Below are 17,500 nucleotides of genomic sequence, written 5' to 3' on the forward strand. Positions count from 1 at the left end.
AACTTTTTTCGTCTCCTCGTCGTTCCCTTGGTGAAAGTTTCGCAATCATCGAGTGCACTCGTGCGAGAACCACCAAGAATTCAAAAAGGGAAAGAATTCGCGGCCAGTGTCGGTAAACAATCCCGACGGTAAACTTACTTCTTTTGTTTTTTTTTCTTTTTATTGTTTTTGTTTTTTTTTGTTTTTTGTTTTTTCTTTTTCCTCTCTTTTTCATTTTTCTCTCCTTTGGTTATGCGCTTACTCGGTCACGCTATGAAGTGCACACAGTCGGTTAAAAGCTCTTCACGATTGAATCGAGGTTAGAGAGTCAGTTTAGATCTATAGTAATATATATTGTAATGAAGGAAATTATTATTCGAGATGAATTATTATTATTATTATTATTATTATTATTATTATTATTATTATTATTATTATTATTATTATTATTATTATTATTATTATTATTATTATTATTATTATTTATTTATTTATTTATTTATTTATTTATTTATTTATTTATTTATTTATTTCTTATCATTTTTTAATAAATATTCTACAAACAATATATTTAACAAATGAACGTAGAAAATGATTTTTAATATCAAAGTAAAAGTAAACATTATAATTATTAATTAATTTCAAGGATAATATTATTAGGTTGGAAACTATGAAACGGGCATTTTTGTTTAGTTATTTATTTCCATTCAATGCCCGTTTCATAGTTTTCTATTTAATATATAAGTATTAGTTTGTAAACTATGAAACGGGCGTTTTTGTTTAGTTATTTATTTTCATTCAACGCCCGTTTCATAGTTTCCAACCTAATAATAATATTAATCGTGTACATTTATCTATTTATTTTTCGAAAGATATTCAAAGAGATTTGATTATTTCGAATATCATTTCGAGATTTGAAAATATTTTCAAATGTCTTCAACTTACGAACGAGTATATTCGCCGTAACACACACACACACACACACACACACACACACACACATATAGAGACACACAAAATTGTCATTTATTCGTGACAGAGTATTCGTACTTGTCATAACAAAAAGAAAAGGGAAAAGGAAAGAAAGAAAAACAGAAAGAAAAAAAAAGGGGGGAAAGAAAAGAAGCAAAGAAAAATCATCGTCATCATCTCCTCGTGACCAGTATTGTACTCGTCATAATAACAGTTAACGGGTTAATCGAATCTTGTTATGGCATATCAACGTGATTCACGTTTCATGGAGTGAGAACTTTTCTCTTCTACGAAGTAACGTTGTGCTGTGTAACATCTTCGATTGGTACCAAATAACTTGACCGATGAAGCTCGCTAAGGGAGAAACTATCGAGGGAAAGGAGAACCTGTAGAACACTTGGCATCGCTCAGTCGAGGTCAATCGTTCGTGACGAAGGTTCGAGGGTTATGGAATGAAACGTACAAGGTTTCTGAAGGCCATTGATGCTGACGCTAGTACGTACTGGTAATAGTATTGGTACTATGGTGGTTAAAGCTTTTGAATCGCGTCAAGGATGGTTAATTCAAAATCAAGTTGTATATGTCGAGGATTATTCATAGAGTTTCCTTGGTATAAAATTTTCTTAATGGTTTAAACGATTTTTAACGTTGACTTGATTTTAACATTAATCCCCGATCTCTATAAAAAAAAATATATATATATCCGATATATTAGTTATACGTCACGCTGAGATTTATTATCGCCCATTTCTTTCCTTCCTTTTTTTTTATTTTTATTTTTATTTATTTATTTATTTTTCTTTTTTTTTTTTTTTTTTATTTTTTTACATGCTTTCGCCCTTTTTTTTTCATGATAAACGTTATTATTCTAGTTTGTCACACACACACATACATACACACATACATACACACACACAGTTCCTCGCCCTTCCCTTCTTCCTCTCTTAAATTTTATTCATTATTTGTTATAACACAAAAGCGATGATAGTTAACGAGATAACGTGATATCGATGATGGATAATTTATACTCTATTAGCGTTTACATTCCATTATTTCTTAATAACGCTCGTTAAATATTAATTGTTCAAATAATTTATCGATCCAATCTATTAATATCTACTTTCTTGTTTAATAACATTGTCATATAATATTGGATCGGTTTAAATTAATTGCCTGTTGATACTGGTCGGACCAAAAGTTTTTTTTGGGATGAATTTTAAAAATCAATTACCCCTCTTTTTTTTTTTATTTTTTTTTTTATTTACAACTTTTAGTCTCATTTTTCTTCTTCATTTTCTTTTCTTTTTTTTTTTTCTAACAGTGATCCGTTATCTGTAAGATTGTTAAGACACTAAGAGAAGAGAGAAAGAGAGAGAGAGAGAGAGAGAGAGAGAGAGAGAGAGAGAGAAGCTTTTAAAATTGACCATAAATATTAACAGTTAATAACATTTCTTGTTAACGTTCTAACGTCACTGAAAAACTATTTGGTATTCTTTCATTTTTCTTTCTTACTTTCAACGTAATCTTTCTAGTTATTCGTAGTTCGTCTCCCAATAAAAAGTATATTTCGTTCGAAAAGTGTAACAACGTTGCACCCAACTAGAACGAAACATCGACTCGAGAGTTGTGCTACTGCCTCCTTTTATTTCTCCAGAGGCTTCCACAGAGAAAATGATCAAAATTCTACGCTTCTACTCTTCCGTGTTCTTCCTCTTTCCTCTTTTAGTCCCTCCTCCTTTTCCTTCTCCTCCACCACCACCACCACCCCCTCCCCTTTCTTTCTTTTCTTGCCACATACATACGTACATACATACGTGCATACATACGTATATACAAACATACATACATACATACATCATACATACGTACGTACATACATACATACATACATACATACACACACACACACATACATACATACATACATACATACGCACGGACAGACACACGTTACGCTCCTGTCGCTTCTTTTTTCTATCTTTACTTTCCTCTTAAAGAAAAGCAGGCAAATATAAATATTTCATGAACTTTCCGACGAGTTTCTCGACAAACCCTAAACTCTCGAAGAGGCGAATTTTCGATTCTCGATGTGTAACACCATCTTCACATATCCCTCCTCCTCTACCCAACCTCACCCCCCCCCTCCCCCTCACGTCTATACCCCAAGTCTACCTCTCTTACACTCGTACATTCTCTCGAGACTGTTTGTCAAAAAGATTTTTATTTTGATCTTATCTTGAGAAAAATCAGATTTACATAGATTCGAACTAATACCAAAGTGCCCAGGTTTTATTATTTTTCTACTTCATTATTTATCTCCCTTCGATGCATGTGATTTAATTTTCCCTCCCTCCCCCATCCTCCTCCTCCTCCTCCTTCTTTCCATTAGAAACGTGATATTTAGAACGAAGTATTTTTTTAATGTGACATTATCAATACCCGAGTTATTAAATAAATATGATAAATTACATCCTCGTATCTTTTATTTTTTCTTTATCTTTTTTTCTTTCTTTTTTTTTCTTTTTTTTTTTTTTTACGAGATTACAAAGAGGTACTATCAAATTTTTTTTCCTTTGCATTTAGAAATGTAAATTTAAAAAAAAGTATGTAACATATCATGTATTAATCTTCAATATGGAAGATTATATATCATTGAAGTAATTTCTTTTTTCTTTTTTTTTTTTTTTCTTTTTTTTCTTTTATGTACTTTTTTTTTTTTATATACTTGTGATGACAAATTAAATGCTTTGTAATTTAGCACGATCACTTTGAATCAGATCACAAGAAAAATTTGTTGTGTTGTAATTTCGATGTAACCTTACGATAAAACGAAATAATAGAAAAGAAATATTTCGGTGTTACTCGATTTTTTTTTTCTTTTCGATCTCATGACTTTCTTCACTCGATCCCGTGTTTGTGACACTCGGAGTAAATTCCTTTAGTATAAAGTCTGTGTTTGTTCATCCATTGGGCGTCGCCATCCTGCTCGTCGATAAGAAACTTTACTCGTAAAACGAGTCGGATATTCTCGTGAAACGCTATGCGTTACCAAAAGCAATCCATCCGGATCCAATGGATGTATCCATATTCTCTTGGAGCCTTCATAGATCATCTAAAAATCCGTCTATGCGTACCTAGTACATCGAATTTTCGAACTTTCAAAATCTATCAAGTTTTATATTTAAAACTTGACAAGACCAGCCAGGTTGTATCAAATTACTGATTTCCCTTTTTCTTTTTTCTTTTTTTTTTTTTTCTTTTTTATTTATCCTTCTTGAAAATATTTACTCATTAAATAGTAGAGAACGATGTTCGATAAATAAAGAAAAATCAAAAAAATAAATCGTCACACTCTTTTAAAAAATAAACAAATATTACATGAGTAAATCGTACACGTGAAATAGTTTTTTTTTCTTCTTTTTTTTTTAATATTTTTTCTTTTTTTTTTTTTTTTTTTTTTTTTTGCATCCGTAAAAATCTTTCCATAGGAAATATTTATTAACGAAATAGTGGAGACGAATATTTGATATAAAAAAATCACGTCGCTCTCGTTAAGATTACAAACGTTTTAAAAACGAAAAATATTAAATAAATAAAAAAATCGTACACGCGAAATATATATATTTTTTTTCTTTCCTTTTTTTTTTTATTTTAATTTTTATTTTTATTTATTTACCTTCGTAAAAGTCTTTCTATAGGAAATATTTATTAACTAAATACTAGAGATTAATTTGATAAACCAATTTAAAAATGACATTTATGTTTTATTATTATTTATTTATGACATATATATATATATATATATATATATATATTAAAAAATAGTTTGTTTGTATAGCATAAAATACGGACTTTGAACGCCAACTAGTTCATATTTTCTTTTTTTTTTTTTTTTTTTTTTGTACTCACGTACGTCTCACGTGACATTGTTGCATTTTGTTTGTCACAAATTCCACGGACTCGCTTTACAAAATACAGAATCTATTGTTACAAAGAAAGCTATTGTTAAACACACCGGTGCGAGTGAATAGAACGCGTAGCTTTTAAATGATCTCCGTGCTTTGAAGCAGCATTCCCTGATAAAAAAAGTGTGGATATCCGTTTTCGTTAGTCACGTAAAATACAATATATATATATATATATATACATGTATATGTATATATGTATATATATATATTTCTTTTTTCTTATCTTCTCTCATTTATTCTCCTAAAATAGTTAGATATCATTGCGATCATTCTTAATTCTAACATTTAACATCACATATATTAATCACATACGTATATATATTATATCTTATAGCAGAACGTTAAAAAAGGAAAAAGATTTTCTATTTGTAAATATTCATAATTATTTCATTGACAATATGATCACATAATATATTATACAATGGTACATTTATTATCAAATTTATTTTCCTTTTTTTCTTTGATTATTACGTAATAAAATCAAACATTGTTACGATCTTTTTGTTCTATCAGTAATTTTCGAATTAAATTACATGCCGTTCGTGTTAAGAGGGATAAAGTATAATATGAAAATCAATAATAAAAGGAATAACGAAACACAATGGAAAAATTTCTTTGTAAAATAGGCATAAATATTCTTTCGATGACGTCAACTTCGTAATAGGGAAAGTTCGAAACAGTAGGAGAGATCTAAGGGTGTACGGGGTATGGTCGAGGGGATGGACGAGGGTATACAGGATTGAATGAACGAACGATGGGTGGGTATAGTAGGGGAGAAAAGGAAAAGTAGTTTAATCGAGAACTCTCTCCCATCTCTTCTCTCTCTCTCTATCGTTTTAGGTGGCCTGGATGCTCTTCGACAAGAGCGCCATTCTGACGGTACAGAATCACGTTATTACCAGGAACCCGAGAATATCTGTGTCGCACGACGAACATACAACCTGGTACCTACATATCAATAACGTGCACGAGGATGACAAGGGAAAATACATGTGCCAGATTAATACGGCTGCGGCCAAAACACAATATGGATATTTGCATGTCGTTGGTAAGTTTATCAAAAGATTTTTATTAAAATTATTATTTATTAATTATCCTTAATATCGATCATTTAATTGACATTTCGAAATAATCATATATATATATATATTTGATTATATACGTATAGATATTAACACGTTTCTTGCCATGTGTACCACCGTGGTGGTACACGTTAAACTTGATCTTCAAATCACGCAATCGTTTTTTTCTTTAGTCAAAATATCAAATGGCCTGTACTGCAGGTCAAGCAAAAATGGCTTGGCACGGAATGTGTTAAATAAACACGGAATGTTCTAAAATCCTCATTTTCCCTTTTAAAATCAATAATTCATTGAAACAATTTCCATTGAAATTGAAGTTGTTTTGATTGAAATAATTTTTGTCGTAAATAATCGAAGGAAAAAAAAAATAAAAGAAGAAGAAGAAGAAGAAGAAGAAGAAGAAAATGTCATTCGACGAAACGTGACTTCTTCTTGGATTAAAACTATATTCAGATGATTATTGAAAAGAGACGAAAGAAACTTTTTTTCCTCTTGAAAATTTATACATTAAATATACATTTATTTATCATCAGTATATCATAGGATTTATCGATTATCATTTCTATTTAATATTTTATCTATGATAAACGAGAAAAATATATATATATATATATATATATATATATATATATGGGAGTTATAATATCGATGTATGAAGGAATGGACGAGAATCATTTGAAATTCGAGACGTCAGTTTGTTGAGAGACGAAAGGACAGAAGGATGGACTGTATAAAGGACAAAGACAATAATAATTTAATCAGAAGTGGATATTCGTGGACTTTAGTGGGCAGGTGTTGATGTAAGAGGAGTGAGTGAAGTGGAGAAGGGGAAGGGGTTTAGAAAGAGAGATAGAGAGAGATAGAGAAAGGTGACTTCCGTTCTCTGCCATTCGAGAGAACATATTAATATCTCGAGTTTTGACGTCTCGACGGAGGGAGCAGCAGCCCGACGAGCCAGGCATGAATGGTGGGGGGAGGGGGGGCGTATGCCGACGAAGTCGGTAGAGTAATCAGTGGGCTAGATTAATTGTTTCCACGGGATTTTCGTGCCCTCTCGTTGCACGAATACAGTCAAGATTTTCGACCTTCATCTCTCTTTCTCTCTCTCTCTCTCTCTTTTTCTCTCTCTTTCTCTTTTTATATATATATATATATACACACACACTCACCAATATATATATATATGTTTGTCTCTCTTGGTTTTTTGAATTATCAATGATAACGCAGACATGACATGTTACTATAATTCAAACTGGTCGTCTTCATATAAATAACATTTTTATTAAAAGTATTGATTGAATTATCGATGTTAATTGGTTTCAATTAAATTTATTATAAAATAGAGAAAAGAAAGGAAAGAGAAAAGAAAAAAATGTTCATTCTTACGCACGTACGATTTTTAATTTTGATTCGTAAAAAAAGATTTGTTTTTTTTCTCTGTTTCTTTTTTTTTTCTTTTTTTTTTTTTCTTTTTTTTTAATACAGTATACAATCATTCGAATATAACAAGAAATATTTATATACATATATGTATATATTCTATAATTTAAAGAAAAGAAAAAAAAAAGAAAATTGCCATCCATTCATCAGAGTTCTCATATATTTTAACATTAATTAAGTTTTAATTAATTAAATCAAGTTATATATTTGTGACATTTAATCAAATATTTATATATCTTTATTTGTAACATAATTAAATATGTATATATATATATATATATACACATATTTTTTTTTTCTTTTTTGAAATACATGCATCATCTTAATAGAACAGTAATTTTGACAGATCTTTTGATATATAGGTTTATATATATATGCATATATATATATATATATGTGTGTGTATGTATGATGACAAATGAGCTCGGAAGAGGCAACTTATCATCGAATCATCGATGCGAATCATCTAACAGAGTCGCTCGTAAACATCAGGCTCCTGTGATACGGTCGAACGATTTATTCGTATTTCCGTAGCCGACGAAACGCGTTCTGCTTTCCGTAACGCATCTACCGTTGTGCTTTTCTTCCTGTCTCTCTCTTATCATTGCGATTTCTTTTACGAAACTTTTCTCGTAGGTTCTCCCTTTTGAGATTTTTCGAAGCGTGTAAAACTACAAGAACCACACGCACAAACAAAACGTTCTATTTTATTGACCATATATTTTTCTACATTTTGGAATGCTACCGTTAAATCAGCATTACATTATTTTCCTTTCGATTTAATTGTCTCTCACATTTATTTTCCTTTTTTCTTTCTTTCTTTCTTTCTAATTTTTTTTTTCTTTTTTTTTTTTTTTTTTATAAACAATCTTCAGTGTAGAAAGCAAACAATTCATTTTCTTAATGCTTAAGGATATAAAAGAAAAAGTAACATTTGATCTCTTTTTCTCTCTATGCTGAGGCTAAAATTTTATAAAAAAAAAAAGAAAAAAAAATATATATATATTTTATTTCACGTATTTCTTAATGTGTTATAACAGTAGGAAAATGTACTTTTAATATGAATTAAGTAACGCAATACTGTTCCTTTTGTCACGACGGTGAAGGCCTTAACGAGCGCAAGCAGCTTCATTCTTCTTCTTGTTAGCAATGTCGAGTTGAAGTTCTTCTCGGAAATTCTATACCACCATCTGAATTTACTGTAATACGGTAATAATATATATATATATATATATATATATATATATATATATATATATTTTTTTTTTTTGTTCTTAATATAAAATATAAAAGACACTTTTTCATTTTCTATCAAATGGTATCTACTTTAATATTATTACAAATAATTTATTCTCGTGATAAATAATAATAGAAATTAACACGAGTAATCGAGGATATATATATATATATATATATATACATGTTAGTACGTCTATTGTATTATAATACCAAATTTTTCAATCGATAATATATTTTATGCTCATTTAATATTTTATTCAATTCATTCCTTCTCAAATCCCAATTATATTCCTGTTATTGTTTCTTCATTTTTTCACGATGGAACATCATCAATATCGACAGTGCGTAATATTTCTTTTTTATTCTTTTATCTTTTTGTTTTAATTTATTTATAATTTTTTTTTTCGTTCTTTTTCTTTCTTACTTACATTTAGCTAACGAAAAAGGGGAAAATAATATTTGATAATTAGCAGATTATTATTCGACGTGTATTCATTTATCCATTAACTTTTCGTTAGAACATAACATCGGATCGGATTAACGTCGACAATATATATATATATATATATATATATATATAGAGAGAGAGAGAGAGAGAGAGAGAAAGAGAGATACACGCCTATCAATTAGTAGAGAAAACTCCACATTTAAAAAAAAAAGAAAGAAAAAAAAGAGAAAAGAAAAAAAAACGTAATGAGTCAGAATATATATATATATATATATATATATATATATATATATATATAATTTTTATTTCTTATTTACAAAATTAGACTGTACGTTACGATTTCGTTTCACAGACACAATTCGTCTTTCTTTTTTTTAACCCAAAAGATATATATCGTATAACAGAGAAAGAGAGAGAGAGAGAGAGAGAGAGAGAGAGAGAGAGAGAGAGAGAGAAAACAATGGGTGGGTGTAAGGGAAGGGATACGTCAAACGAATGGAATAGAAAGAGACGGAAACGAAGAAGGAATCCAAGGAGGCACTTCGATAGTTACTTAACCAATACATACTTACTCGAAGCTTCTCGTGTAACCAACCACTGACGACCATCTGCGAGTCCGAATTCGATTCACTTGCCCATTCTACTTTTTCCTCAAGTAGCCAATTACGAGAGAGAGAGAAAGAGAAAGAGAGACAGATTTTATATATATATATATATATATATATATATATATATATATATTTTTTTTTCCGAGAGAGAGAGAGAGAGAGAGAGTCGAAAAGATTCTCCATAGCTATCACTAGAAAGGCATAGTAACTGGTTCTATAGACGAAGTGGATATCGATCGAGAAATAAAAAAGGGATCTCGTTCGAAGCGTAATAAGTTGGCTGGGTATCCTTGAGAAAAGTAGGATTTTTGTGTTCTTTTTTCTCACTCCACTCGTGAATATCGTTGAAAGAGGCTGAGACTTCGTTTCTTGTAGAAGTAACATTTACTATAGGATTCTACAACATCAAAAAGCAAGACTCATACTATCTCTCTCTCTCTCTCTCTCTCTCTCTCTCTCACTCTCTCTGTCTCTGTCTCTGTCTCTGTCTCTGTCTCTGTCTCTTCTCATCTCTTCTCTGTTTGACTGTTTCTCCGAATTTTGGGACAAGTCGACAGACAACACACGGGGAAGCAACACACGTGGTATTGCTCGTGTTCCGCTTGAATAATGCATCGGCGCTCTTTGCATCGACCTTCCTCCTAGTCCAAAATGTAGTGACGTGTATCAACGACACCTCTCAAATACTAACCCTTTCGTTCCCCTGATAGGCTGACATGAACTGCAAAAGGGATGAATGTCCCTTCCTATTTCGAACAATCCGAGAACACTGTTCAGTGTCACTATAGATGTAGAATATCGATATTGATATGTCTCCGTACGTTTCACGATATTATAACATTTATTTTTTATTCTTATTTTCCCTACATATCGAATATTTTCTCAATTGTTATCTTGACATTAGGATCGATGGAACGATTTTTTTCTTTTCCTTTTTTCCTTTTTCTTTTTTTTTTTTTTTTTTTTTCCTTTTTAGAAATATGTTTAGTAATTAATCTTGAAAGTGTATGAATGTCGATTTATTAATAATTTTTTATTTACATTTATGTTAATTCCTTTTTTGTATTTTTTTTTTTTTAAGAGAGAGAGAGAGAGAGAAATCAATTCTTTCAAAAGTTCATTCCATCTTGAAATTCTTTTTAAATCGACATCATTCGAAAATATTTCAATAGTATAGAAACAATTTTATTGATATTCTTGCGGGCGAAAATCGTATGATATAAATAATTTTCTTTTATTTATTCATACACGTAGAAATATATTTGAAAGATCGATCGATAAATTCTCTCTGATTGAATTTAATTAAATCAAGCATTGATATCGATCAATTATTCAATCAATGATAGAAATATATACGTCGAAATCGACGAAGTAATCAAAAACAGGTGTTTTACGCGAGTGGTTAAGAGGCGTGGGGAGGGGTGGGGGGATGGGATGGGGTGCGGGCCATCATCTCTAAAAATTGAAAAATTATTTCTTCGATATTATTTTAACCAATTGTCGTTTTTTCCCAATCCACTCTAATCTATCCCATCTAATACCATCCCACCTCAACTCAACCTCAACCTCAACCTCAATCCAACCCCCACACCGTATTTCGCCCATCGCCTCTGTTACCTCACTGTGCCTTGCCTTGCCTTGCTTTGCCTTGCCTTACTATACCTCCCTAGCCCTTATTTTCCCTTTTACGTAACCCTCGTACATCCACGCCTGAATTAAGCGGAAAAGTGAGTCCACCGTAGCGCTCGACGAAGAAATTAAACTTTAGTTTACTTACTCGGCAAAGTATTTTAACCGCCGTTAGAAGAAGAGCACAGTCTTATTTACACGAGCCCCCGTAATATTCCGTAGAAGAAACACGAGGAGTAAAGAAGAAAACGGAGGAAGAAAATCGTCCGGACAAAAAGCGTTGTCTTCGAAAAAAGAAAAAAGAAAATCAAAAAAAAGAAAAAAAAGAAAAAAAAAAAGAAAAAGAAAAAGAAAAGAAAAAAAAGAGAAGAGAGAAAGAAAAAGGATAGAGATAAAATAAGAGCTGTTTGTTTCTTGCAAACGCCAAATAGAACAACGATCGAACGGAATTGCTTCTCTTTCTTTCTTTCTTTCTTTCTTTTAATTCTCTATTCTCTCTCTCTCTCTCTCTCTCTCTCTCTCTCTATCTCTATAAATATACATTGAAGTAAGTACTCGAGTTAATTGATTAAACAGATATTTAAATTGTTCCGCCGTTAAATCTTTTATATTTATGCGATCTCCAAGCTACTCCTTTGTTATTATTATTTTATATTGTACATTAAAATATATCTAATTTTTGCCATTAATATAATTTATCTGTAAATAATAATTTTCCTCTCTTTTGTTTTCTATCTTTACGTCAACAATAATACGTTACAAGTATTAACTGCAACAGTGTTTTAAATTCACTATAAACGTATATTCAAATTGATATTTATTTCTCGTAAAATCTCTTATACATTTATTCACTATGAAAGCTCTTTTACTTTTATTATTTATTAAATACATACATACATACACACACACACACACACACATATATATATATATATATATCTACATTGCATATTATTTGTATGTTATATAATCTATACCCCGTATTAACTTTTTCACTTTCACTTTTATATCTCTCTTTTGTTCTTTATCAGTTTAATTCAAATGAAATGGTCGTATCTTTTCTTTTTTTTTTTTTTTTTTTTTTTTGTTTCCTTTTTGCAATATTTATCTTGTAATGTTTTCTTTTCCCCAACCATTGCCGCCTATTAAAAAAAAAAAAAAAAAAAAAAAAAAGAAAAAAAAAACAAGAGAAAAGAGAAAAGAAAACAAAAAGAGAAAGAACAAACAAAATATAAAGAAGAAAAATAGAATGGATAAAATAGTGGTTTCCGCGAATGTACATAATCGTGCGAATGATACGAATGTCGACGAGTATTTCGAAGCATGCAAAGCGGGACATCCGGCCGAGTTTACGTATGAATATGCAGACAGAGAGAGAGAGAGAGAGAGAGAGAGACAGAGAGATAGAAAGAGAGAGAGAGAGAGAGAGAGAAATAGAAAGAGAAAGAGAGATATAGAGATAGAGATATAGAGATAGAGATAGAGAGAGGCTCGTTCACTCTCTCTAGAGGTCGGGGCTACTAAACGAACCGTCCCAAGTGGCCAACGTCATTTCATCGCGTATATTCACGGTTCGCTTGTCCGTACAGAATCAAGCTGCTTGTACTTGCATCGAAATAAAAAGCGTATCATGACTCCTTTTTTTTTTCTGCTTTTATTTTATACATACTCTCTCTCTCTCTCTCTCTCTCTCTGTCTCTCTGTCTCTCTCTCTCTCTCTCTCTCTCTCTCTCTCTCTCTCTCTCTCTCTCTGTCTCTCTGTCTCTCTCTGTCTCTCTCTCTTTCTCTCTGTTTCTCTCTCTATTCAAAAGAGAGAGAGAAAGAGAGAGAGAGAGAGAGAGAGAATAGTTCGGTTCGGTGAAACGAGCCTATAGTTTCCCTAGGGTTCGTTTTTTTTTTTTTATTCTTTAAATCATACTTAAAGGAATATCCTTCTTGTAATTTTTATAACTCGAGACGATAGTCTCATATTAATTAATTACTCATATTTTATATGTGCGCGCGTACATGTATTTACGTGTAGATATAATAAAATTGTATTGTTAACGCGTACGTACGTGAAAAATGATTTATCTCTAATCGATCGAGTTAATATTACAATGAGGAAAAAGGAAAAAGAAAAATGAAAAAAAAATGAATGAATGAATATTTAAAAAGTAAAAAAGAAATTATATATGTATATATTGAATTGTATATATATATATATATATATATATATATATATTTAATCGAAAATTTTGTTCAATCATTGGATGTCAAATAAATTTGAATTTTTAAATTGCATCGAGACTGTATCGAGTAAATTAAAATAGATAAACGAAGAATTTGTTCGTAGATTTTCGTAGACAATTGTGGAATAATACGGGAAAGGCTAAATGTTAATACAGTTAACAATCCTCTTTCTTCATTTATTGATGTCAAAGGTCAAGATGGCTTTGTTAATATTTACCTAAGCTTTCTCTCTCTCTTTCTTTCTCTCTCTCTCTCTCTCTCTTTCCATTTACATTCAGTGTAACAATAAGTGTCAAATCTTTTTGTTTCATTCTTCATTATTAATTAATTAATTAATAATACGAGTTGTGATCAATTAATGAATCAGAAATGAAGGTAATAGAGTAATTATATAAAAAATTAATCCGATCCTGTTTTAATATAAATCATGGAAGAGAAAGATAGATAGATAGATGGAGAAAGAGAGTGAGAGAGAAAGAAAAAGAAATAGCAAAGTATGATTTCGACTTGGCCGAGTTTTATCTTCGGTAGGACCACTGTAGGAAGATTCGACGATTTCAATGCAAGTGTGGATCGTCGTGGAGCAACCCTGTATGTGCACTCAAGCGTGCATACATGAAAGTAACGGGAAAACGACACTTGGGAATCACGATGACCGCCACGTTAGAATATTATACCGATACGGAATGCAAATTGTCTCTCTCTCTCTCTCTTTCTCTTTCTATCTCTCTTTCTCTCTTCTCACGTTCGATATTGAGATGTCCCTAGTGGCACAGTCGAGAAAGAGAGAGAGAAAAAGAGAAAGAGAAAAAAGAGAGAGAGAGAGAGACAGAGAGAGAAATGAGATCAAATTCTTCGCTCTAGTTAATCGTCGATCTTCTAACCCATTTATTAATTTTCTTCAAAATTACATGGAAAATGGTCGAACGTCTATTAAAAAAAAAAAAAAAAAAAAGGAAAGAAAAATGAAAAAAAAAAAGGAAAAAGCTAAAACTACGATTACGTAAAACGTAATTGTAATGAAAATTACGGTCGAATATAATTAAAGATTTTCGATCGAACAATTGAATTAACTCGATAAATATAAATCCTAGGGAAAGAACATTTAATTACGAAGAAATATCTTATATTCTCTTGTATATCTTATATTTATTTATTTTCACGATTTCGTAAATATCAAGATACCACTTTTTTGATTTTCTTTAATAACCGATACGTAAAAATGTTTGAGGTCATATGACAAAAGAAAAAAAGAAAAGATATATATATATATATATATATATATATATATATAAATAAATAAAAAAAAATGTAGATATTCGTAAAATTTTATTTTGATACACGTAACTTCTATATTAAAATATAAGGGTGATATCAAGTTAAACGAATATCGTTTATTCATTCTCCGAGTCCGAGGACAATAGCGGTCAGCGTTGTTGGCGTCACGTTAATACGCTTAACGACGTAGGACGAAGAAGAGTGGCACTCCAAAGGACGACGGAGCAAGAGGTGGAATAAAAAAAAAGAAAAAAAAAAACGCTCAGTAGCTTGGGGGAGGAGGAGCGTGTGTTGAGGCATTTTGTGGTAAACACGTTTCCACGATGAGAGAAGAACGTGGATGGAGAGATGGACAGAGGTTTTTACTTTCTACCAGGCTTGTCTCTATCCCCTATATTTTTTTTTTTGTGTTTTCTTTTTTTCTTCTCTTTTCTTTGTTTTCTTTTTTTTTTCTTTTTTTTTTTTTTAACTTCTTTGTTAGCTTCACGCTCGGTCAGAGAGAAGAGTTTTTAATGACGTATCTTACACGGTGCCAACCGCTCGGCCCTTCTCTTTCTCTCTCTCTCTCTCTCTCTCTCTCTCTCTTTCTTTCTTTCTTTCTCTCTCTCTCTCTCTCTCTGTTTCTCTCTTCTTTTCTACTTTTTTCTTTTTTATTCTCCTTTTGATGCAGGCTGATAGGTCGGAAGAGACTAACGACCCGCGTTCTTTTACAAAAGCCAGAACGTTGCTTGAAACCTTTACGTAGTAGATATACATACGTACCATACGTACGTACGTATCGTACATGTTACATACTATGTTACCATGAAAGTGGAAAGGGGAAATGAGAATTGCAGTAGGATTTCCGTAAAGTCGTGAAACAATAACGTAACAGGCGGTGCTCGAGACAGTTAATGGATGGAAAGAGCCCCCGTTATGTTATAGTTATGTATACATTTTATATATCTATATCTATATATATGGATAATGTTTTTAATTATAAAACGAGCCATAATATTTCCTATCAATATTTTATATCACAATTGATAACGATTAGATCGAATCTAACGTTTACATCTAATTTCTATTAATACGCGATATAAAATGTTATTATTATTATTATTATTATTATTATTAACATTATTTATATATCTTACAATTGTATAATAATAAAATTAAAAAAAAAAAAAAAAGAAGAAGAAGAAAAAAAAAAAAAGAAAGAAAAATTAAATCTAATTCGATTAATTATTATTGCGATTGTTTTAATAAATGATATTTTTGAATGGATTTAGAAATTTTATAAGAATATAAATGAAAACGATTGATCTATACTTGAACTATGAATAGCTGTGATAATATGTTTTATATCTGAAGATCGTAAAGATCTTTCTACTTTACGACGACGAATCGTCGAATTTTCTGTTACAAATACAACGAAAGAAAGTGAAAGAGAGAGAGAGAGAGAGAGAGAGAGAGAGAGAGAGAGAGAGAGAGAGAGAGAAAGCAAGCTTGTAAAGCTAACCCTAGATATCTCAGTAACGTAGAAGATATATGAGTTTGGGGTTAGAGCCCGTCCCAAGTTCGGAATCGAAATCACCTGTGAAATTTATCCTCGGTCAATTCTACGTCTAGCTAAGCGCCATCCACGAAATCTCTTGATAGCGAGGCCTCCTTCGCCTCTTCGTAAATATCGTCTTCGATTGCATAAATACGATTGTTATCTTACGAAATAAATTTTCTCAATGAAAATCATAATTTAACGTTGCATATTATAATTATTTCATTTTATAAACCGATCGAAGATATATACATATATATATATATATATATATATATATATATATGTAGATAGATTATTTTATAAAGGGATAAATTTTGTTTTGTCGTCAATCAATAAAAAAAAGAAAAAAAAAAAAAAAAAAAAAATGAGAGAGAGAGAGAGAGAAAAAGTGAGGGAGAACACGTAGAAAAAAGAAAAAGAAAATGACTCGTCATAAAGAACGATCGATCTTTCGATTATTTAATGATTTTTACCACTATAGCCATTGCGGATTATCCGCAATTTCATAGTTAAGCCGCTTTTGTAATTGTCGAAGATAAAGAAGAAGAAGATAAAGAAGAAGTAGAAGAAGAAGAAGATAAGAGAGAAAGTAGGGGATAAACACGGTGGTAAGAAAGAGAAAATCGATAGAAGCTAGAAAAACACATTATACTATTTGAAAAATATTGTCAGACTATAAAATCGTAATTCTTGTACTCGTAAGGGACAATATTTTTCCGATGGTGAAAGGGGGGGATGTCTACGTTTCACGTTCTTCGTAAGGAGAAAGAAAAGAAAGAAAACGATTCGTATCCTTTCCAAGGACATTTCTTTCACGGTAGGAAAGGAGGGGCCTCTTATCACCAGTGATTACGAGTTTTTAACGGGGATTTCCCCTCTACCTTACCCCTCGTTTTTTTTCTTTTATTTTTTTTTTTTTTCTTTTTTTTTACTTTTTTCCCCCCTCTTATCTTCGAACGCTTCTCGTTTCCTGCCAGACTTAAAATCCACCTTTCAAATCTTTCTATGCTCGTAAACGGATTTTCTCTCTCTCTCTCTCTCTCTCTCTCTCTCTCTTTCTCTATCTCTATCTCTCTCTCGTGCTG

The 17,500-nt window shown here is 31.1% G+C and overlaps 1 protein-coding gene across 5 annotated transcripts in view; it reads left to right on the forward strand.

Annotated features, from left to right (window-relative positions):
• The window catches only part of LOC118444563 (lachesin), a 259,607-nt gene that overhangs the window by 131,412 nt on the left and 110,695 nt on the right, over window positions 1-17,500 (forward strand). For all 5 annotated transcript variants that reach the window (XM_035872946.2, XM_035872945.2, XM_085661502.1 and 2 more), the window contains one exon: window positions 5,760-5,967. In XM_035872946.2, the coding sequence (XP_035728839.2) occupies window positions 5,760-5,967 (208 nt within the window). The remainder of the gene's footprint in view (window positions 1-5,759; window positions 5,968-17,500) is intronic.

The sequence above is a fragment of the Vespa mandarinia genome, chromosome 15, assembly GCF_050613455.1.
Source record: "Vespa mandarinia isolate Hongniang chromosome 15, ASM5061345v1, whole genome shotgun sequence".
Taxonomy (NCBI): domain Eukaryota; kingdom Metazoa; phylum Arthropoda; class Insecta; order Hymenoptera; family Vespidae; genus Vespa; species Vespa mandarinia.